The sequence below is a fragment of the Heliangelus exortis genome, chromosome 1 (assembly GCF_036169615.1).
Source record: "Heliangelus exortis chromosome 1, bHelExo1.hap1, whole genome shotgun sequence".
Lineage (NCBI taxonomy): Eukaryota > Metazoa > Chordata > Aves > Apodiformes > Trochilidae > Heliangelus > Heliangelus exortis.
Window position 1 is genome coordinate 3,515,173 of NC_092422.1, and position 22,904 is coordinate 3,538,076.

The 22,904-nt window shown below is 47.8% G+C and overlaps 2 protein-coding genes across 6 annotated transcripts in view; one reads left to right on the forward strand and one right to left on the reverse strand.

Moving 5' to 3' along the window:
* Positions 1-6,624, forward strand: part of MYO7A (myosin VIIA) — a 115,039-nt gene extending 108,415 nt beyond the window's left edge. The window contains exons 45-51 of the mRNA XM_071766289.1: positions 10-97; positions 695-801; positions 1,642-1,827; positions 2,982-3,098; positions 4,157-4,240; positions 4,764-4,883; positions 5,713-6,624. Of these exons, the coding sequence (XP_071622390.1) occupies positions 10-97; positions 695-801; positions 1,642-1,827; positions 2,982-3,098; positions 4,157-4,240; positions 4,764-4,883; positions 5,713-5,802 (792 nt within the window). The 3' untranslated portion in view covers positions 5,803-6,624. The remainder of the gene's footprint in view (positions 1-9; positions 98-694; positions 802-1,641; positions 1,828-2,981; positions 3,099-4,156; positions 4,241-4,763; positions 4,884-5,712) is intronic.
* Positions 6,625-9,748: 3,124 nt separating this feature from the next.
* Positions 9,749-22,904, reverse strand: part of GDPD4 (glycerophosphodiester phosphodiesterase domain containing 4) — a 48,222-nt gene continuing 35,066 nt past the window's right edge. For all 5 annotated transcript variants that reach the window (XM_071766599.1, XM_071766512.1, XM_071766762.1 and 2 more), the window contains 10 exons: positions 22,050-22,143; positions 19,387-19,532; positions 18,956-19,038; positions 17,953-18,103; positions 16,696-16,920; positions 15,721-15,875; positions 14,428-14,575; positions 13,417-13,499; positions 11,562-11,644; positions 9,749-10,788 (listed from right to left, as the gene is read on the reverse strand). In XM_071766599.1, the coding sequence (XP_071622700.1) occupies positions 10,757-10,788; positions 11,562-11,644; positions 13,417-13,499; positions 14,428-14,575; positions 15,721-15,875; positions 16,696-16,920; positions 17,953-18,103; positions 18,956-19,038; positions 19,387-19,532; positions 22,050-22,143 (1,200 nt within the window). In that variant the 3' untranslated portion in view covers positions 9,749-10,756. The remainder of the gene's footprint in view (positions 10,789-11,561; positions 11,645-13,416; positions 13,500-14,427; positions 14,576-15,720; positions 15,876-16,695; positions 16,921-17,952; positions 18,104-18,955; positions 19,039-19,386; positions 19,533-22,049; positions 22,144-22,904) is intronic.

A 22,904-nucleotide genomic window follows, 5' to 3' on the forward strand; every position in this document is an offset into this window, starting at 1 on the left:
GCCCCCCAGGTCATCAGTGTCCCTGAGGGAGATTTCTTCTTTGACTTTGTGAGACACCTGACTGACTGGATAAAGAAAGCAAGACCAGCAAAAGATGGTAACAGGGGTTTTTTTCCACTGTGGATCACACAGAGCTCTCCTAGATCCCTCCATCCCTTCCAAAAAAGATTGACCACATCAAAAAAGATGTGGCCACATCTCTTTGACCACACTGCTGCACTTGTCCTGTCTGCATCAGCCCTGGGAACATCACCTTGGAGGTGATCAGTCCAGGAGCACCAGGAGCAGACCATTCCCCTCTGAGGAGCACCTCGTGGGCAGTTCTGTGGGGCCTGGGAAGGTTTCAGTGGTGGGATTCATCCCACTTCACTGCCCACATCCACAGTGGAGTTGGCTGCAGCTCTGCTGAGTCTGTTGTCTGCAAACCCATGGATTCTCCAGGGTGGAATTCCTCTGCCCTGCATTAGCTGGGAGCACCATCATCAAATAGAGTCCTGCACACAAATCCAGGCACTCATTCCCTTTTATTAAACTTTGCAAGGGAAAGGGTGTGGGTTTGTCCACAAGGTCCTTTTGGCTTTGTGAGTGTCCCTGCAGGTTGCACATGGGCACCACTGCTTTTTGGGGACACTGATTGCCAGCTGGGGCTCACAGAATTGTTTTTACATGTCTGCTCCCTGCTTCCCTCTTGCAGGTATAGTGCCTTCCCTCACCTACCAAGTGTTCTTCATGAAGAAGCTGTGGACCAACACAACACCTGGAAAGGACTCCATGGCAGACTCCATCTTCCACTATTACCAGGTACTCCAGGACCTTCCAATAGCAGTGAAGACTTGGGAAGGGTTAGCAGTGGGTTACAAAGACTTTGTCCAACTGCAGATGGATGAAGTGTTGCAATAAATAGCAAGAAGTCCTGCTGTAAGTAGAGCACCACAAAGGACACAACTGAGTTGCATGGCAAGGAGCAGCCTTCATGCACTTTAGGGTAACCAGGTCAGCTGGGATTTTGGGCCAGTTGCTCTTGGGTGAGCAGCAAGATATAGGAGAGGCTGAATTCAGGAGCATCCTGAGGGTTTTCAGCCCTTTCCATTCATTGGGATGAGCTGTGATGGTCCCAGCAGCGAGGTAAGAAATTCCAGTTCTTCTGCTTTTGTTTCTTTTGGGGTGGGAGAGAAAATTTCATGTCCCAAAGCTCTCTCATACATAGATACACTCTCTGTGTTCTTGCCTGGATAAAATGGGCATCCCAATGGGACTTCAGGGAGTCACCTGGCACATTTTCAGCTACTTTTGGTAACGAGGGACTAGATTAAAAAAAAAAAAAATCCATTTAATTCCAAGTAGCCATTACTAGGGCTGGATTTTCTGGGAGGGTGAGCAATGCTGTAGGTTCATAAACTCTTTAGCTGACACAGACACCATTCCACATAGCAGGAGACTTACAGACCAAAGAGGATCTCTAAAAATCTGGTGTGCTCTCAGCTCCCTCTCCATCACCCTCAGCACAACTGCTACGAGTGTCAACCAGGGCACAGCCTTGGAGGTGATGTAGAGGTGGCTGGAGACCACCACAAACTCCACTTACCATCTGAGAAGGAAGGTCCATGGTCTGTCTCTGATTTTTTTCTTTCCTCCATGCAGGAGTTACCCAAGTACCTGCGTGGTTACCACAAGTGCACACGGGAAGAGGTCCTGCAGCTGGCAGCTCTCATCTACAGGGTGAAGTTTGAGGATGACAAATCCTACTTCCCCAGCATCCCCAAGCTCCTGAAGGAGCTGGTGCCTCAGGACCTTGTCCGGCAGCTCTCTCCAGATGACTGGAAAAGGGTAAAACAGCAGCTGGAGTCATATCCCAGGCCTGGCTGGGGAAAGTCCAACCTCTTGGGTGACTTGTCTGACATTCAACATTGAAGTGGGGCTGACAGAATGAGTGACCTGTGGTCTTTCTGGAGCCTTAGCAGAGCTACAGCCTCCCCAGCATCACCAAGAGGAGGAATTGTATAAATGTGTTCACAGATGCACACCTTGCAGTGGGGTTTGGACTTGCTGCAATGTGGCTGTAGTGGTGGGGACAATGTCTTGGGGACACATGGTGGGAGATGGCCTCATGTCAAGGTCTGTTGTTTAAGGCAGAGGGAGAATTGTCCCTGATTTATGCTTGGAGAGCTGTGGCACAAGCACAGGCAGGTCTAAAGCCATAAAATAATATCAGTGCCTCACTGATAGTAAACAGTTTTATAAATCCTTTCTGTTTCCTGGAGCTTGAACTCAGCCATGTGCCTAACCAGCAAGCTCTCAGCTTCTCCCAAGGCTCTCAGTCTCTCCTCTGCTGCAGACATTGGAGGATCAAAACTTAAAATCCCTTTAATGGAGTCAGCAGCACAACTCATAGAGTCACAGAATGCTTCAGGTTGGAAATGACCTCAAAGATCATCCAGTTCCAAACCTGCTTCCATGGGCAGGGACACCTCCCATGGGACCAGGATGCTCTAACCCCCATGCAACCCTGAGCTCATCTAAGGAAGAAGAACCTGCCTGGCTTCCAGGCCCTGCTCCAGCAGCCAGCCAGCACTTTTGTGAAGTGTTCACTGGAGCAGAGATTAGAACTGTCTGTCTTTGTAGGACAGATGTGCCTTCCCAGCAGACATCCCTGGTGCTATAAGGTATCATAGAATCGTAGTATTGGCTGGGTTGGAAGAGACCTCAGAGATCATCAAGTCCAACCCTTGATCCACTACTGCTGTAGTTCCCAGCCCATGGCACTGAGTGCCACATCCAGTCTCTTTTTAAATATCTCCAGGGATGGAGAATCCACTACTTCCCTGGGCAGCCCATTCCAATGCCTGATCACCCTCTCCATCAAGAAATTCTTTCTAATGTCCAACCTAAACCTCCCCTGGCACAACTTGAGACCATGGCCTCTTGTCTTGGTACAACCCTAAGGTACAAACCTTATAGCTCCCTTGTGCTCTCTGTTGCAGTCCATCGTGGCATACTACAATAAGCATGCAGGCAAAACAAGAGAAGAAGCCAAGCTTGCCTTCCTGAAGATTATCTTCAAGTGGCCTACATTTGGATCTGCTTTCTTTGAAGTGAAGGTACCTGCCCTGGTTAGGGGTTCTCTGGTAGCTTTGAGCCAAGCTCAGGAGCTCCATATCACAGAGGGGTTCCAGGTCTGCAGGGTCATCCCAGTGTCTGGACCAGACTGGGACAGTCCTAATGAAGGAGGGCAAGAGTGTGAGACTGCCCAGCAGTAAAGGGACAATTTATTTATGCAGAGGCACTGTAGACCTTCAGCACATCTCAGTCATTGGTTTCACACTCGTAGCTGAAGAGCCAAGAGCCATTCCCTGTTCTGCCAAGGCAAAGAGGAACATAGTTTTCCAAGGAATGTGTCAGCACCCACCATGAACCAACCCCAGACCACCCGGCAGAGCTCTAAACTACCATCAAAGACAGAATAGGGCAGTGGTCATAAAGTCTTCCCATTGACACCTCATTGCATCCCCCTCTTCTCAGTGACCTCACAGTGAGCTTGGGATGCAAACAAGTTGCTGAAATGACTTGTGAGTTCCTTGAACTTGGGAACCCCATTTTCTGTTTGGTTTAGAAGACATAAGGGATCTGATTATATCCTGTGATTTTGCCAACAGAAGTGACACAGCAGCCAAGAAATCTGTGGCAGGGCCAGGAGCTGAGCCCCATACACTGTGTCCTACCTCATCAATGGAATAAATTGAGGGTCCTCATGGCACAGGGCTGGGACAAGGATTTAGCAACAGCAAAACTGAATGTAAAGGGGACAGAGCAGTGTAGTCTTGTTCTGAAGGTCCATAGCAGCAGGCATGAGGAGTAGAGGGACTGGAGGGTGAAGGAGATATCTGAGGTTTGCCAGCCTGTCACCAGCTCTTCCTTCCCAGTGGAGAGGAATTCAGTGCTGTCAGCCACTCACCTACCTGTTACCATGGATTTAGGAGATCCATGATAAACTGGAGAGCCCTGACTATTGCCAATGACTCTATTTTTAATGGAGAAACTGAACAGCAGTTAATGGTCCCCCCCAGTGCTGGCAGGAGAAAAGAGGGAGCCAGGAAAAAAGGAAGGGGTCTGATTTTTCATGATACTTCTCCTAACCAGTTCTTCTCATCTCCAACAGCAAACTACAGAGCCAAATTATCCAGAAATCCTTCTAATTGCCATCAATAAGCATGGAGTCAGCCTCATCGATCCCAAAACCAAGGTAAGAAAAACCAAGGTATCTACCAGATGCTCCTGATCCCACTGCCCAACCCCGCACAGAGGTCATCCCAAAAAGTGTGTTGTTCACAACTTTTGGAGTTATAATAAGCCTAATTTGAAAGGATGGATGGCCAGGAAAGTTTTTGGAGGCAGAAATTAATTTGTTGCACAAGCCAGCCCTGCCTTGTTCAACAGCAGATGGATTTGGGAGCACCAGCTCTTAGGGTTCTGTAACTGGAGGATACACACACCCTCCTTTCTTAATCCTTTCACAGACATTAGGGCAGGAGCTGGAGTAAATGAGTTTAGTTCCACCAGCCACCAGGTCATTCCAGTCCTCCAGAAGCACTGGAGGATCCAGAGACTTGTGTCTCACTGCCATTCCCATGAGGAACAGTCTCATCACAGTAGAAATCCTTGGCCTGCTTTGGTGGGAATTGAACGAGGACACGAGAGGTCCCCAAAAGCCCTTCAAGAAAGTTGAGGTTCTCGTGTGTTGAGTGTCAATGTTTTGTTCCTACCAGGATATTCTCATCACTCATCCCTTCACCAAGATCTCCAACTGGAGCAGTGGCAACACCTACTTCCACATAACCATTGGCAACCTGGTGAGAGGCAGCAAACTGCTCTGTGAGACCTCCTTGGTAAGGAGCATTAAATTATGGGGCACACTTAGACCAAACCCTGACTTCAGCAGTATTTCCAGCAAATTGTTGTCTCAGGGATTCTCTGGGCTGAAAGTGATCTCTTAGAAGAGCCTCTGATGTGGTTGTGTTTTCTGTTTTGTTGGTTTTAATTTGTTTTTTTTTTCATTCTGGATTTCTAGTGCTCTTAGAATCATAGAATCATAGAATTGGTTGGGTTGGAAGGGACCTCAGAGATCGAGTCCAACCCCCTTATTAGGTCAGGGCTCTCACTTGGTCCATTGGTCAATTTATAAGCAAGGTGTTTGGGACATTGCCATCCCAAAAGCAATGAGACACTGCTCCCTGTCACTGGTCTGAAAAGCACATTAAAGCTGAGCTGGGCTCTGGAGGTGCTCTTGAGCCCTTTTACCAAGATCCTCTGCCCAGCTTGTCCCTAGTAACAGTCAGAGCAACAAGCCTCCTCCTGGACTCTCTTAAACCCAAAGTATGAAGGATAAAAATTCCTGCTGGCTTAATTGTTATGAAGCTGAGGCATTTAGGGTGTTGTTGGCCATTTGAAAATCCAGGTCACCATCTAAAGGTCCCTACATCTTTAACCTCAGCATCAACCTGGGACAGTGAGTTCCTTCATCTCAGCACCGCAAAATATGTTTGGACACTGTTCCTTGTGGTGCTGTCATTTCACTCCAGGAGAATGGTGGAAAAAGTCCAAAAGTACCTGAAAATTTGGAAATCAACAACTATTAGGCAGTGTGTTCAGGGGACATGAGTCGTGGACTGTAGACTCTGCTCTAAAGGCAGATACCATCTTCTCTTTCCTCCTCAGGGCTACAAGATGGATGATCTTTTGACCTCCTACATCAGCCAGATGCTGACAGCCATGAGCAAACAGAGGAGTGCAAAGGGTAGCAAGTGAACTGCAAGAAGCCACTGGCAGGTGGCCATGGGGCTTATTCACCAGCTGAGGTCTGTGGGATACCCGTGCAGCTGGGGCAGAACCTTTGCCTCCCAAATGTGGAAGATGAGCCGAACACCATCAGGGAGTTCGCTGGACTCTGATCTTGAGGGCTCCAATCCCACCTCCCCTTCCAGTGAAGATGACTATCTCTGACCTCCTCTTCTCCCTCCCCACCCTGCACCTTGACTCCCATCTTCCAGCCTCCAAGATTTCCAGGGGACACCACGGCTCTCAGACAGTGACTGAGCAAAGCCAGACCAGCAGGAGGTTTGCCCAAACCCAATGGTTGGCATCATCACCAAGGCTCTTGGAAGGGGATTTGTGTGTGTTTGTGTGTGTGTGTGCACGTGTGGCTTGGTTTGGTTTGGTGTTTTGGTTTTGGTTTTTTTTTTTCTCTTAAGCAAGAGCAAGCTATCAGGATGCTAACAGCTTTTGGGGAGGTTATGGGCATTTCAGGTTTGAAGAGGAATAACAGAGCCCCAGCCTATGCTAGAAAGCTGTCCAATGAGCATGGAAGGGCTTGGCTTTTTTTTTTTTTTTTTTGACATTCCAAAAGAATACATGGTGTTCTTAAGAAGGACAGAAAGCAAAAGCAGGCTGGGAGGAGCACATTTTAACTAGGAATCAGAATAAAGAAACTACTGATTGAACAAGTTAGAGTACTGAAGTGCTGTCGGTGCAATGCTGGAAATTATTTAAAGAACAAATTTTAAAGGTTTGTTTCTTCTTCTATTTATTTTTTAAAATATTTAAAAGGTAAAAAAAAAAAAAATATAAAAAGTCCTGCATTTGGTGCCGGTATCTGGATGCTGGTTTGGGGCTGAGGGTGACCTGCAGGACAATCCTTCACCCAGGGATTCCCCCAGAGCCATGACTGCTGGAGGCCAAGTAAGGCACATCTGTCCCAACTTATGGGCTCAGCTGGAAGTGAAGCTTGGAAGACAAATGATCTCATCTTGCCCTCTGTGTCCAGACAAATTAACCCTGGGAGGATCTTTACTGCACATCCCAATAGGATGTAGGGGTTTTTTAGGTCCCTTCACTTGGAAGACTGAGGCCAAGCCCTTGTTGAGCTGTGATTGAAACCTGGATTTGGTCATCAGGGTTGGAAACAGCTGATGGTTTTATTGTGTTTGCTTGTGTGTTGCTGTATAAAATGGCTCTTTGTAAGTCCCAGCTAGACCTGAACCACTCACAGCAGGAACAGGCCCTTGATTTCTGGGGGCTTTTCTCCACCTCTGGCTGTATTAATACAGTATTAAGCTGCTGGATGGTTTGTCCCATCTTTCCCCCAATGCCACACAGTGTGGCTCAGCCTGTTTTGGGATGGGACCTGCCAGCAGAGAGAAGGCTGAAGCCATTCTGTGTCTTGGGGGGGATGCAGGAGAAGGAGCCTGGGGTTGCCTTTTCAAAATCCAGGCTTCAAAAGAGCCCATGCCTGGGTGTGGGGCATCCAGAGGGATGGGAATTGTCCACCAAGACTTGATGCTGAGCAGACCTCAGTAGATGCAGCTCTTGGTCCTGTGCATTGGGCTGAGTGGGGCTGTTTTTCATCAAAGTCCATCATGTAGGGAAGTCATGGATTGTTCTGTTAAACTCAGCTGGGCTTCCAAGACCATGATGTGCCAGGTGGAGCTGACAGCACTGCTTCCAAGACCTTGAGGACTGTGACATCTGGCTGGGATGCAGCAGTGACTTTTGGGCTCCTCCCAAAGCAAATGAGATGTTGCATGGAGACATCCACCAGCCAGAAAGGGCTGTTAGGAAATCCTCCACCATCCCTCTACCCAAGGCACCCTGAGGACTTGATGCTTACACCAGCCAAGGCTACACGGGGACCCAAGCTGCCTTCTCAACTTGTCTCTGATGCTCCTCTCCTCTCCCAAGCTGCCATGATCCAGCTGTCCCAGGGATCCCACCCAGCCTTAGCCACATGCCCATCACCCCCACTCACCCCCCGTGAACCCCACTCCTTTTGTGAGTCTCCAGCCACCTCTGCCTTCCACAGGAGACTCAGTAGACAAAGCAGCATAGCAATGTTCTCCAGTGCTGCCTTGGGTCAGCTTTCTCCATCCACCACCCTGCTCCTTCCCTTCACAGCTCTGTTATTCTCCCATGCACCCCACCCACCTTTTTTTTTTTGGGGGGGGGGGGACACTCTGTGTGCGTGTGCCTGTGTGTCATATGTATCAGCATCTGCTGGCCTCTTTGTATTCACACCCAGCAATGTACCGTGAAAAACTTGTGTCCAAGCAAAATAATCCAATTAAAACAAAACAAAACAAACCATTAAACAGTTTGTGGGAGGTGGTTCTGCACTCTGTGGTTGTGGTGGCTCAGGGCTCTGAAGTGCTTAATGGGGACAAGACAGAATCATAGAATTTTCAGGACTGGAAGGGACCTTTAAGATCATCCAGGTCCAACCCCCCTGCCATGGGCAGGGACACCTCCCACCAGATCAGGTTGCTCAGAGCCCCATCCAACCTGGCCTTAAAAACTTCCAGAGATGGGGTTTCCAGCACCTCTCTGGGCAACCTGTGCCAGGGTTTCATGATGAAGAACTTCATCACCCTCATGATGAAGAACTTCTTCCTAACATTTAAATCTTCCCTCCTCTAGTTTGAATCCATTCCACCATATCCTATCACTACTGACATCCTAAAAAGTCCCTCCCCAGCTTTCTTGTAGCCCCCTTCGGATACTGGAAGGCCACAATAAGCTCTCCTCTGATCATCCTCCTCTCCAGATTGAACAACACCAACTTTCTCAGTGTCTTCATGGGAGAGGTGTTCCAGCCCTCTGATCATCCTCCTGACCCTTCTCTGGACACACTCCAGCATGTCCATGTCTTAGTTTTCCTTGCAGAGGACTCCTGGTGAGAGTATCTAGCAATGGGGAGCAAATCATCAGTGTGCCCAGATTAGAAATTAAGTGAAATCTTTTCTTTCTGAGGTTAAAAAAAACCCAAACATTGGAGCCTGGGGAGAGTCCATAGCTCATCCTCACAAGATACAGGCTGGTTCCTTCACAAAGGCCAGTTCTGAGATGAATCCCTGGATGTAGGAATTATTGGGTGAAAAAAATTCTATATGGGAGTCAGCCACGTGTCCATCAGCATTGGCAGCCTCTGTTGGCTGTGAAGCAGCAAAAACAGAAGCTGAGATTTGACAAGACACAAAGCATTGCAGGACAGCACAGATCTCACTGAATGAAGTTTGCCAAGGATAAGGAAGGTGAGTGCTGGGAGGTACCAGCACCTCATGGCAGCAGGGAGATCACGGATGAAGGTACATTGAGCTTTTTCCAACAAATATTAAAAGCAGACATGGGGGGACCATAGCCAAGAACCTCACTTGGACACCAGGGGACAGACTGGGACACCAGACAGGGGACACCACTCAACCTACACACTCTCCACCTCCTATTTTTGCTGCTGGAATATTTTCACAAGTGGTACCCACAAAAACTTGTGTATCAGCTATGGATGTGGGGCATGGGGAGGGGGCTTAACATTGTCAGTAGCATCCTCTCCCCATGCTTCAGAGAACTGAGGCTTCTTTATGTCATCCCAGCAGCCCTTTAGCCCTTTTCCAAAGGAGGATGTTGCCTTCTTTTTGCATTTCTATTGTCTGAAATACTCCAAAATTGCAACTTGGAAAGGTTTGAGTGCTTTGCAGCACAGCTAACTCTGAAACCTAATGCTTCCCTATCACAGTTCACTATTTATCATAACCAGCAAGCTTGATGAGACTCATGTAGGAGAAAATGTCTGTAGCCTGAGGGCTACTATTAGTTTACTAGTTTTAGTTTACTATTAGTTTACTACTTGTTTATTACTTTATTATTAGTAAAGGCTACTATTTTCTTCCCCTTTCTGGGTTTGACGCAATAAGAACAAAACAGGACAGGAGAACTAAAATGTATTTAAAACAGCACTTGCAACTTACAAAAAAAATAATGTTATTATCTGTTCAAGTAGAAATTTATGGCTTAAAACCTGGGAGATGCTCACATCTCCCTCGCAGAGCAGAGCACAGACACCCCCTCCCCCTTGTGTGCCAGCAGGCACTTGGGACAAATGAAAACTGGAACAAATCCCAGGGTACAGAGCCCTTCCCTAGGGAAAACCAAACAGGACACGTGGTGGGAGCAATTCACATGCAACTCCATCCTGTTGGAGAAAAGCCATGTGCTCCTGGTCATAGTCCCAGTAGCTACATGGCCAAGGCACCAAAAAGTCCATCACTGATGGGCAGATATGTCCTTGCCCAAAGTCAAGAGGAGGAGACTGTCCTGGTGGGTCTATGGCAAGGGAAGAGTGGAGAAAAGAGAAAAACCTAGACTGCTTCTGCCTGCATTGTAGAATGGAGTCCAGTGACCCAGCCACCAGAACCTGACCATCACGGGGGGGCTGAAGTGTTTCTGGGAACAGGGGAGACCTGCAAGGAGGGACTGTGTGGAGAAGTGATGGTCTGATGGGAGAAAAGTGGGAAACAGAGAATGAGGAGGGCCAGAGGATGCTCAGATGTTTGCAGCATGTGTAAAACACATGCACAGAGGGAGGGGGTGAGGGGTGACCAAGGGTCTCCCAGGGAAATGGTGGCTCCCATGTGGTGGCTGCATCTCTGTGTACAGCTTCTTCATGGCTGCAACCCCATCAGTGCTCTCCTACACCCCAGGGATCTCTGCCAGGCACAGGGTTGAGAGGAAAACTGGAGGAGAGGAAGAACCCCCCCATCCAGCAAGGTCATGGATGCCAATGTCTCCTCCTCACCCAGCAGATATGAGCCCCCCCCTCCCCCAAGCTGCCCCCATGGTGGGTTGGTGTTTGCATTGCAGGAAGGGGCAGCAAGGGAAGGGCTGCTCTCTCCAGTCCTCAGGGTGGCAGGTCCATGTCCCCTCCTTGCCCACATCAGGCCACAGAGGTAGGTATGTCACTGAGTTCTGGAGAAGGAGACACACAGTCAGCTACCCAAACATCTGCAGTTGTTTTCCCAGCTGTTGTGAGCAATCAAAACCTGGCCCAAGTTGGGTGGTTTTGTCTGGATCACAGCTCCCTGGGTGAGTTCCCAGCCAATCCCACCCTCCCTGCAAGACCCACGAGAGCTTGGTGCCTCTGGGCTCTCTTGTCACAGCATCACAGAGGAATGCAGGTTGGAGGGGACATCTGGAGGTCTCAGGCCCAAGCTTGGCTTGAAGAAGGGTCAATTAAATCAGGCTGGTCAGGGCTCTGAATATTTCTGAGAATGGATTTGCCTCACCTATCTGGGCCCTTCTTCCAGTATTTGATCACCCTCCTGGTGAAGATTTTTTTTTTTCTCTTTCTATCTAGTCAAAAGTTGTGCTATTGTCACTGTACATCTAAGAACCATCTGGAATCATCTTCTCTACACCCCACCATTAGATGGCTGCAGACAGTGAGAAGATGCCCCTTGACTTTCTCTCCCACTATGCAAACCCAGACCTCAAATGCTCTGCCCTCCAGTTTAGGGGTCTCACTGAGCTGGTTCCCATTTGTCCCAGTCTGCTTGGTACTGGGGAGCCTGAACTGGACCTAGTGCCTGGACAGGGCCTCACCAGTGCTGAACAAAGGGAGAAATGATTTCCACTGCACCTGAGACTGAGACAACCCAGGATTCAGCCATCCTTCCCCATAGCACAGGCACCCCCCACCAGCCCATCCATCAGCCCTGAGCAGGATGCAGCTCCTGGCTCACCTGTCCTGAACTTGTTGTAGGTTCCACTATCCAGCATGGAGTCACCATCATTGGCACAGCAGGAGAAAGTCCTCTCCCTCCACCTGCATGAGGAAAAGCACCTGGGTCAGGACACCACTCACTGGGGTTTCTTCTTGGAGCTCCCTCATACCCTGCTCACATTTTCCTATTTTTTCAGGGCAGGAACTGCCCTGGTATTTTAGGATTTGCTCAGGTCCTTACTGAGAAGGGACTCCAGTGCATGACTGATGTCCAAACACCTACACTTCATGTGAGCAACAGCATTTTGAAGGCAACTTTGTGACTGGGCCTCTTTTCTAAGAAATATTTATGAGCTCAAAAGCCCCAGAAATGTTTTCAGCCACTGACTCCTAAGCAGCCAGGAAAATTTAAAAAAAAATTTTTTTGATGCATTGATAAACCTGACCAACAAGACCAGGTAGGTCACTGCTGATGAGAGGGATGGGAACACCCTTGTTGCAATGCCAGCCCAAAAGAGGTTGCTGTGTGAATTATAGGATGTGTTGGGTTGGAAGGGACCTTGAAAGATCATCCTGACATGGGCAGGGACATCTTCAACTAGACCAGGTTGCTCAAAACCCCATCAAGCCTGACCTTGAATGTCTCCAGGGTTGGGGTCTCCACCACCTCCCTGGGCAACCTGGGTCAGCATTTGGCCACCCTTATCATAAAGAACTTCCTCTTAATGTCTATATTGTTTGGGTCAGAAGCACCTGCAGGGTTCTGGGAAATGCACACACCACATGAGCAGGAGGAGACAGGTGGGGATGAATTTCAGGGATGATTTTGAACCACCCTTGAAAGCCAGGTGACAGCCACTAAAGCAGCACCTGAGGAGAGCAGGGCAGGGTGAAAGGGAAAGGCAGGGAAGGAATCTCTTTGTCTTGGGAAGGGAAAAGCCTGGCTGCCCAGCAGAGCTGCTAGTTCATCACCTGGCTATACTGCTATGAACTCATTCCTCCATCAATCCCAGGGCAAAATTAGAGGTGCTGCACTTTCCTGTGCCAAAGCAAGTCGTGGTTACAAGCAATCCAGACTGCTCACCTAGGAGCTTCCCGAAGTTCTCCCTTGCTGTCACCTGCAGCACAGTTGTGCTGCCAGCACCCCTGCAGAAAACCCCTGGGCTGGCTGGGCTGGTCCTTCCACCCATCCACAGCTGGCCAGCTGAAGAGCTGAGCCCAGCATCTCTTGCTTTCCTTGGGCACCACTGGGATAAGAGTGCAGGCAAGTTCCTCATCCAACCGTGGTAGAGCAGAGCATCCAGCACCCGACCCACTGGAGTGAGCCTGTCCCAGGAACCCCAAGTTTCCCAATCATTAAACAGAACCAATGTCTTGGACAGCGTGGGAGGAGGAGAGAAAAATGTGGTGTCTGGGACACATTCAGACATCCTCATCTGCGAGGATGGATTTCCTCAGGGGCTCTGGCACATGCAGACAGAGAGGCACGGGGTGCTCCAATGTTAACATTGAGCTGTCCTCCTAAGTCAGTCCAGTGCAACAGTGTCTAAATAGCAATAACAGAAAAATCAGTTCCTTTCTCAGCCCATCAGCTTTGACAACTGGTTTATGTTGCTACTGTACATCCACCAGGTCTCCACTGAATCCTGAAGGTAGACGGTGCCTGAGCTGCCAAAATAGAAAGGGAAAATGAGAGCAAGCAAGAGAAGCAGAGAGGATTTTGGAAACTTTCAGGGCTTTCTTCTACTTCCTGAAGGGAAAGGTAATGTTCTCACAAGTAGTTTTAAACCTTCAGATCACCTGGAAGAATCCCTCCTTCCCTCCACCTGACATAAAACACCAGGTTAGGATGCTCGTTAGAACTTGGTAATTACCAGTGCAGAGCAAAGATGAGTGAGATGAGGAGCAGAGAGGTCAGATCTGTCAGGATCCACATGACATTGTACTGCTGTGGAGTCTGGAAGAGAAAAACAGAAGATGTATCCACCAGCAAGGACCCCAAAATATGCAAAAAAAAATAGCTGAAACGATTTGTTGTTGCTCAAAAATGGCCATTTAGCTGCCTGGTTTGCATGTGCAGTAATATTCCTCAGGTGTTTAAAGTATTTGGTGGCAAAGACACCACTCACCAGTGGGTGTTGGTGCCAAATCATCCTTCCTAAAACCAGGTCTGTTGTGTGGCCAAGAAGATTGCACCACACCACAGTGAATTTAACAGGAACCTCCTGTTTGTATAGACAAGCCCTGAAGTCCTCTCTGCTTCCCTCCAACATTAACATCAACTGGTGGCATCTCATTTTTTCTGGCAAAATGGACTTTTAGTGAACATCACTCCTTGGCCTTACAGGTTGTCCAAGGCAGATTAGGGAGTAGACAAATTATGTTAAAAAAAAAACTCCTCCCAGCAAAGAGTGGTCATGTCTATAGTGGTTGCACTCAGGTTTGTGGAACAAGACCAAGTTTGAGAAAGGCAGTGCTGGAAATGGGAAATGGAAAAATTTTCCCTGGGAAATGAGGAACTTCTGACATCAATAATGTGCTTCAGAAGTTTAGAAATGGAAATCCCTGTGCACCAGCTTGTGCCTTTGAAGACCCTTGCTTTCTCCCTACACATCTCAATAGGACTCCTTTTCCCTCATCTCAAGGCCTGGGTTGCAAACCCCAACAAGTGGGGTGCTTCTATCTGAGCCAAGAGAAAAGAGGAGAAGGATTTGGTAATACCTGGAGTGACAGAGAGGTTCCAGGCAAGCCTGGTTCCAACTTATGTCCTTTTCATGCAATGAGTCCTTTATCCATGCATGAACTGCCTCGTGGTCTCCAAAGGTAACCATGAACATCCCAACCCTACCTCCTGCCCCTGGGAGAGGGAAGATTTTTTTGCTTACCATGAGGAAGAGTGGCTGGCTGAGATTATTCAGAATGTGGACAGCATTGGTGGTCACAGAGTGTGCCCCAGAGCACCATGCCAGGGAGTAGAGCCATGGCTCACTGACCACGTAGAGGTTGGTGGTGATGTTTGCCTCAGCATATTTCCTTCAAAAGACCAAAAGGCAATTGCCTTCATTAAACAAGGAGGTTAGTACTTCTTTTTTGGGTTGAATCAAGGAGATACAGGAAATTTTTCTGTAGGAAAGACTCACTTTGGGACCTAGATAAGGAATAGAAAGGAAAGCCAACCAGCCAATAATTGATTAATCATTCACAATAGGTCAGTAGAGAATAATTGATCTGGAAGCAAATGTAGTTAAAACATCCAAAAGGTCAAATCTTTGCCTACTCTTCTGGCATTTGAATAATTGTAATGATGTGTTTGTACTCTCCCAACAGTGTGTTTAAAACCACCTCAAACCTGAGCACTCATCTTTATGTCTGCTGCATCAACTCGTCTCAAGTTCTTATAAACCATTAAAAATTCATTCACAGTAAGATCATCCTTTGTAACATGGTAATATATCATCAATATCAGCATTTAATTTTTTTAAGTTAGAAACTAGATTTCAATGGTTTTGTGCATTGGGAAAAAAAACCCTATTTATTTGCAAAATTTATTTACAAAAGAAGAGTCGGAGAGTTAAGACCGGATTTTCTTTTTTTTTTTCTTTTCGTGTGAGACAACTATTTTGAAAACTCCTGCAATGAATTTGGAGCTTTCCATTGGAAAAATGTGTCAGGACCAAGAGAGTAGTAGTAGTAATGGAGACAAGGAATGAAATCTCCAAAGTATCAGCTACAAGAGGGTGGTGGTCTCTCATCACAGCATTGTGCACTGACCCTGATGTTTGTGGAAGACCCATGGAAGGCTAAATAGTTGTTCATTTTCCATGAGTCAGGGTTGGTGGGTCTGAGTATGCCATGAAGAGAAAGGCAATAAATCAGGAGCTCTGTGTTATTCTACCCAGAAGATCCTAGAGATCCTGGTTAATTAAATAGGGTCCTGAGGTCAGAGAGGGTGTAATTACATATGGCACTTCTTGGGCATACACAGGGTCACCAGTAGGAGTAACCTGCACTCCTCCAACCCCAAAATGTGACAGGGACAGCCACAAAAAAAAAAAAAAAAAGCCATAGATCCTGAGATCCTGGTGTTGGTCACTGGAGGGAGACATTGCCCCATGCATGAAGCAAACAATGTCCAGCTGCCTCCCACCAACTACTTGAGGCTGAAAACTACAACCTACCGGATATCTTCACTAGACATTTGGGTGTAGGGCAGATTGAGTTTGACAATATTTTCCATCCATAGCTCTTCAAGTGGGGCCTTACTGCCTTTTGTCTGCTGAAACCCAGGAGCAACAGACTGAACAAAGGACCTCCCGCCCGCCAGCCATAAGACCTGCAGGCAACGAGAGAACCCAGTGAATTCACAGCAGACTTCCTAAGGTGGCTTGCCCTTCAGACAAACCCACAAAAAAATAAAGGTCTTGAGAAGCCCAGCCCATCTTGTCAAGTGATGGATTTCTTTCAGTGATCAAAGGAGCATTTTGGAGGCAGGGGTAAAACTTGCGAGTCGCTTTCGTCAAGGAATAAAGTATTCAAGTATTCACTGTTCCTTGCTTATCGACTTGAAATCAGGGGTTTCACACAGCCCAACAAAAGATGTGGTGTTTGAAGTGGATGAAAAGACAGCTTTGGTTTGTGGGGAAAGCCAGAGAAAATATTGTGTTCTCCCATTCTCCCAGCGTGGGAGGAGAGAACTTCGGCAGATGCAAATCAGCGTAACTCCCCAGACATTGATGGATGTATATCCTGATCCACGTGGATTCAGCATCCATCCCAAGCAGGGAATTGCCTGGGGAAGGAGAATGGCAATGAAGGCTCCAGCTCCATGTACTTTAATTTAAGGCAGGAGTTTCTATGCACCATATAAAATATGTATGGGAGGCAGGGGGTAGGCTGCCAGTTATCAGCAAGATGAAAAGATGCCTTTTGGGGGCTAAGGAACCAGCTGGTACACACACAGGCTCAGTTCCCAGTTCCTCTGCTGTCAGGTTACATCATTTTGTTTCCCAGGGAATATATTTCAAATGAAACCTCTTAAAACAAGTGAAACGCCAGGGGCTTGACTTTATGCAGGTGAAATCATGCAGGTTATCACCCCGACATCCCAATTCAGAGAGCAAGAAAAGTGATAGGGAGGAATGAGGCCACCCTACCAGATGGGGTCTAATCTTTGCCTCCTTGAGGATGACTTCCAGTGTTCTGTTGAGCCATAAGTTCCTGTAAGGATGCTTCACTGGGGGACGGTAGAGATCAAAGATCACCAGTTTGTTATGACTGTCTGCGAGGCGTAAGAAACTCCTTAGGGTGTAAATGGACTGATTCATTGCCTGCTCCTGATCTGCCCTTGACAGTGAACCCATGCATGCAAATGGTTTGTCCTAGAAATAAACAGATATAAAAAAAAAAAAGGAAATCGATCAGGCAGTCGCCTCTGGGAGTCAGCTGCATGCAAAAAAAAACCTCGTAGCTCTACAAGGGAAAAAATTTGACATCAGCTCTCAGTAGGTGAGGAAATTTTGTTGTGTTTAGTTCTTCAAGGGACATTAACGCAGGCTGGGATGATGCTTTTTCTGGGCCCTATGCTATGTAGTTCACAGCTCTCTCTGCTGTGTTGGCCATGACTGCTAGACACAGGACCTTCCCCCAGCCCATGTGTTCTGATAAGGAGCCACAAGAACACCCACCAGACAATAATGAGATCACACAATGTCCTTCAAGATCATCCAGTCCAACCTTTGACCAACCCTCTAAGCTCATCACTAAACCATGGCCCTAAGGACCAGGTCTACATGCTGTTAAATACCTCCAGGGATGGTGACTCCACCACTGTCCTGGGCCATTCCAATGCCTGACAACCCTCTCAGTGAATAAAATATTTCCTAACATCATCTTGAACCTCCCCTGGTGCAGCTTCCATCCATTCCCTCTGGGAATCACAGTTCACTAAGGAGAAGAGGCTGTTTCCCTCCTTGCTCCAACCTCCCTTGAGGTAGCTGAAGAGAGCAATAAGGTCTCCTCTCAGCCTCCTCTTCTCCAGACTAAACAACCCCAGCTCCCTCAGCTGCTCCTCACAGGACTTGTGCTCCAGGCCCTTCATGAGTTTTGTTGTCCTTCTCTGGACACGTTTCCCCAATTTTATGTCCTTCCTATAGTGAAGTGCCCAGAACTGAATGCAATATTGCACCAGTGCCAAGTCCTGGGGGATGATCACCTCCCTATTCCTGCTGGCTAACACACTATAGGTCTCCTTAGCCAAAAGGCCAACTGGACAAAGCCACAAGAACCCAGGTGAAGGACTTCTACAGAGTTCTACTTTGAGTTTTGGCTCAACCAGTAACATTCATGCTATTAAACAGTAGCCAGCTGGTGTCTCCTACATCCAGATGATGAGAGTCCTTTCTGGTGCTTACCTTAAGGAACCACGTTCCAGCATTCAACTCCTGTAGAGTATCCCAGGAGAAAAATGCAGCATTTTTATCAGTGTCATTGGGGTAGACTTCTTTGATGTTAGTTGTCCTCTTCAAGGTGCTGTCATGCATGAGGAAAGGAACCCCATCATAGCTGTTAAGGAGAACAAGACTTCAGGTTACCTGAGGTGTGGGTTCATCCATGGTGTGAGCAGACTCGTGCCAGGTCAGAATATCTGGGCCACCACGAATGCACCACAGGGGCCTCTCTCAGTGCAGAAGGTGGGATAAGAAGGAAATCTGAGGCTCAAGACACGAAGATATTTCCAGCTTAAACACTGCTGGGTGACCTTGGAGAAATTATGCCCTCTGTGCCACAGTCTGCTCAGGGGCAAAGTGGAGATGGAGCCATTTATGTCAGCTAGCCCCACCAAAAATTGATAGTAACTTATGGTAGAAATCTCTTTTTGCTGACACCAAAGTGTTTCTCTGGGTTTCAGAGGACTGCAGGCAACATAGACAGTGATGGGAAGGCAAACTTTTCTCTTACAGAAAGGTTCACATTAGTAGAACATCTGAGCATTTATATTTTTCTCATTCAGCCCTTGGAATCTGCTCAGCCTGCACAGCGTGTTACCAGTTCCTGGCAATGGGTCCCCTGAACAAAGGCAATTAAAGATCTAATAATTAGGAGAATGCTGTCACAAGCCTGGATATAATGTTCTGTTGCTTTGTTGGCCTGATACAACCCTCACTGTGGCCTGGAAGTCAGACCAGGGCAGGGGCTTGAAATGCACTGTAGATATAATGATTGTTAAATGAACAGCTCCAGCTTATTGACTTGCCAGGGAACAGTCTGCCCTCCAGCCCCTGTCATCACCCACCAGCTCAGGCATCCTGTCCCAGCCAGCAGTGGAACCTCCTTGCCTGGAGCTGCAGGTCTCCAAAGGCAACACTTAGAACCACCAGTCTGTATTTTATATAAGATGCAATATTTTCTCCTTACCTGATGGTGACGTCTGTTTCAAGCCCATCCCCACCATGTTCAATTGTCTTCCGAAAAGCCATCTCAGTGTTTTCTGGAGCCAGCTGAGAAGAAAAAAAAGTGTGTGAGCAGATCATTTTCAAACAGACTATGGAGAAGTCTCTAAGTACTTTCTGTCTCTTTATAACACCTCTGCTTTTTATTAAGTGAGCATCATTATCTTGGTAAAGTTTGTTTTCTTCCCCTTTAGCCACCAAACCCATCTTGTCCCTCAGGAACTGGGGTCTCCTTGTTAGCAAACCCTGATGCCTTTGCCATGCAGTTACAAATACAAGTGTCTCCCTTTCTTTCCTCCACAGATTCCATAGAAAAATAACAGAAAATGATGTTGATAATGATGGTAGCAAGACACAGGATGAAGCAATGATGTAAAATAACTTCTCTGGACCTACCATTGGTGCTCCACGGTGTCCAATGAGGGCTGGCTTTGGTCCAAGTGTCCCCATCTCTCTGATGCAAGGAGAGTACATCCCCAGAGGTATCAAGAAAAGAAAGAGAAGGATAGCCAGGTATGGACCAACAATTATCACCTGAACAACTGAAAGAATTTGAAGGAGGAAGGCTTGAGTTAATCCACATGGTAATGCATGGGTTTGCCTTGCAGCTTGATTTTTAATGCAGCCCTCCAGCTAAGTAGCTGCAGGACTTTGTCCCATCCTCTTTTCCATCCCTTTTCCCCTTCATTTTCACTTTCTCTCCTAACAATGCACCCTGGGAAAACAAACTGGTCACAGCAAGGATGTGGATGTAAGTCAGGACTGCAGGTTTTGTGCTTTAATTACATCTCACTGTGACTTACAGCAAGACACAGCCTTGATTTCAAGGCCAGTTTGGATGGGGCTTTGAGCAACCTGGGCTGTGGGAGGTGTCCCTGTCCATGGCAGAGGGGTTGGAACTGGATGATCTTGAAGATCCTTTCCAATCCAAACCAGTCTGGGATTCTATGATTTTTTTTCTTTACAGTTGGTGCAGTGAAATACCCTCCATCTGTAGGAAAATAATCCTCAACAGAAGGATGCTGATTTCTTTCACTCAGATAAGAAGATTTTGAAGTTTCATTAACAGTGGAGGAACCTTTGTCCTTCAACTATATTAAAACTCCTTAAAGTGAATATTTCCCTGCTTTGTTCAGATTGCTGTCAGTGACCTTCAGTGTGTCCCCTGCAGAATCCTATAGACTCCTGACTGCACTGCTATTGCATCACAAAATCACAGAATGGTTTAGCTTGGAAAGGACCTTAAAGATCACCTAGTTCCAAGCCCCCTGACATGGGCAGGGACACCTCCAAGCCCCATCCAACCTGGCCTTCAACACTTCCAGGGATGGGGCAGCCACAGCTCCTGTGGGCAACTTGGGCCAGTGCCTCACCATTCTCACAGGAAAGAATTTCTTCCTAAGATCTCACCTAAATATCCCCTCTTTCGGTTTAAAACCATTCTCCCCTTGTAAGAAATCCCTCCCCAGCTTTCCTGTAGCCCCTTCAGGTACTGGAAGGCTTCCCAACTCATTACCCATGGTCTGTTGACACCTTGCCCAAGAGCTCCAGTGAGGCTTCACTTCAGCAAACAAAAAAGTTTCTCTGAGAAACAAACATCTATGCACCAACATCTCTTTCCTGACTGGGTATCACCACCCCCCTACACATTGTTCCAGTGTTTCTGAAGGAAATATGGTTTACACCCAACTGCTGTGTTAAGCTGAGATGCTCTTAGACCTGGGGGGATGTGTATTTCCCCCAACCTCCCCAGCTGTTGTTCAGTAAGAAAAATCCTGGGCTGGAAAAAAAATGCCTTCACCAGTCCATTCTGTCCTGACTTTTATTGTAAATCAATGTCTCTGGATGGGTGTCATGTAGACATTTTTGGCTATATGGAGAGACTAGGTCAGAGAAAAACAGCCACTCCCAGAGGCAGGTTCTTCTGCAGTTGTTCCTGACATCCAGACTTCTCCTTACACTGTTTGATCACCTTCCTCAGTTGTGGACAGGAGCTCTCCCTGAGATAACAAGAGGAATTGATCAAAAAACTCTTTCCTCTACCTCAGCTGGCTTCTTACTGGTCCAAAGTGGATTGACTGGGCTGCAGTTCCTTTCAGAGACAGTGCAGCTGAGTACAGCCAGCAAAGGTCAGGCAGGAGAGCTGCCACTGGCTGCTTTCTCCCACAGAGGACTGAAAAGATCTCCATCCATGATTCAGAACATGGATACTGATGTTCATCACCTCGGCCTCAACTCTGTCACTACCTTGGTACAGCCTAAAACTGGGCAAGGGAGCACACAAACCAGAAATGCACCTGGACAGCCACAGGACAGTGCACAACCCAAACCCCAGCCCTGCTTATTTCCCTGGGATCACAGAATCATAGAATTTTCAGGACTGGAAGGGACCTTTAAGATCATCCAGGTCCAACCCCCCTGCCATGGGCAGGGACACCTCCCACCAGATCAGGTTGCTCAGAGCCCCATCCAGCCTGGTTTTAAAAACTTCCAGGGATGGGGCTTCCACCACCTCTCTGGGCAACCTGTGCCAGGGTCTCAGCACCCTCATGGTGAAGAACTTCTTCCTAACATCTAATCTAGATCTCTCCTACTCTAGTTTGAATCCATTCCCCCATGTCCTATCACTCCCTGACATCCTAAAATGTCCCTCCCCAGATTTCTTGTAGCCCCCTTCAGATACTGGAAGGCCACAATAAGGTCTCCTCAGAGCCTTCTCCTCCCCAGACTGAATAACCCCAACTCTCTCAGTCTGTCTTCACAGCAGAGGTGCTCCAGCCCTCTGATCATCCTCCTGGCCCTTCTCTGGAAACCCTCCAGCATGTCCGTGTGATATTTTATGTTGAAGAACACCTTCCTAATATGTAATCTAACTTTCCCCTCTAGTTTGAAACCATTCCCCATGTCTTATCACTCCCTGACATCCTATGGGGATACACAGAAGTTAAGTCTTCTCCATCTGGGATGCAGATGTGGAAGGAAAGAGCTCCTGTGTCTCTTTTTCCCACACCAATACTGGCCTTTTATCACACAGGGAGCAGGAAGCAGAGCTACTGTACCTTTCCTATCTGCTCTGACAGCATGAAGGGCCACAGGCCAGGCCAGGAGGACCATGAGGGTTATTGCTCCAATGTGGAGATAGGGAGCTGTGATCTGGCAAGGAGAGAAAAGGATTTTAGTCAAAGGATGAAGTGAGAGATGGAAACAAACCACAACAGGGCTACAGCTTTCCACCTGCAGAGGCTCTTGCTGCAGGTACAAGCAGCTCAGCCTCTGGAACACCCTGTCTTGGATCCACCAAACACCTCTGGAGTTAGAGGAGATCTGATCCTCATAGAAGCCCTTCTTTTATTCTTGCTCCTTTCTTCCCTGCTGCTTCCCTGCCTTCTGAGGCCCTGGAGAATTCCCCATTTTACCATCAGCTCCCTGCATGCTCTTCAGAATCCACATCCATTGGGTGCTGGGAAGAGCCATGGACCCCTTGGGGCCCTCAGACACCCATCCAAGAACCACAGAAAATTAGGGGTTGGAAGGGACCTCCAAAGATCATCAAGTCATAATATCTTTATTGACGATTTAGTTGGGGGGACTGAGTCCATCATCAGCAAATTTGCAGATGACACTAAGCTGGGGGGAAGTGTGGATCAGCTGGAAGGCAGGAGGGCTCTGCAGAGGGACCTGGACAGACTGGAGAGTTGGGATGATCCCAAGGGGATGAGGTTCAACACAACAACCCCATGGGGAGCTCCAGGCTGGGCACAGAGTGGTTGGAGAGCAGCCAGACAGAGAGGGACCTGGGAGTTTGGATTGCCAGGAAGCTGAACATGAGCCAGCAGTGTGCCCAGGTAGCCAAGAAGGCCAATGGCATCCTGGGCTGGATCAGGAACAGCGTGGCCAGCAGGTCCAGGGAAGGG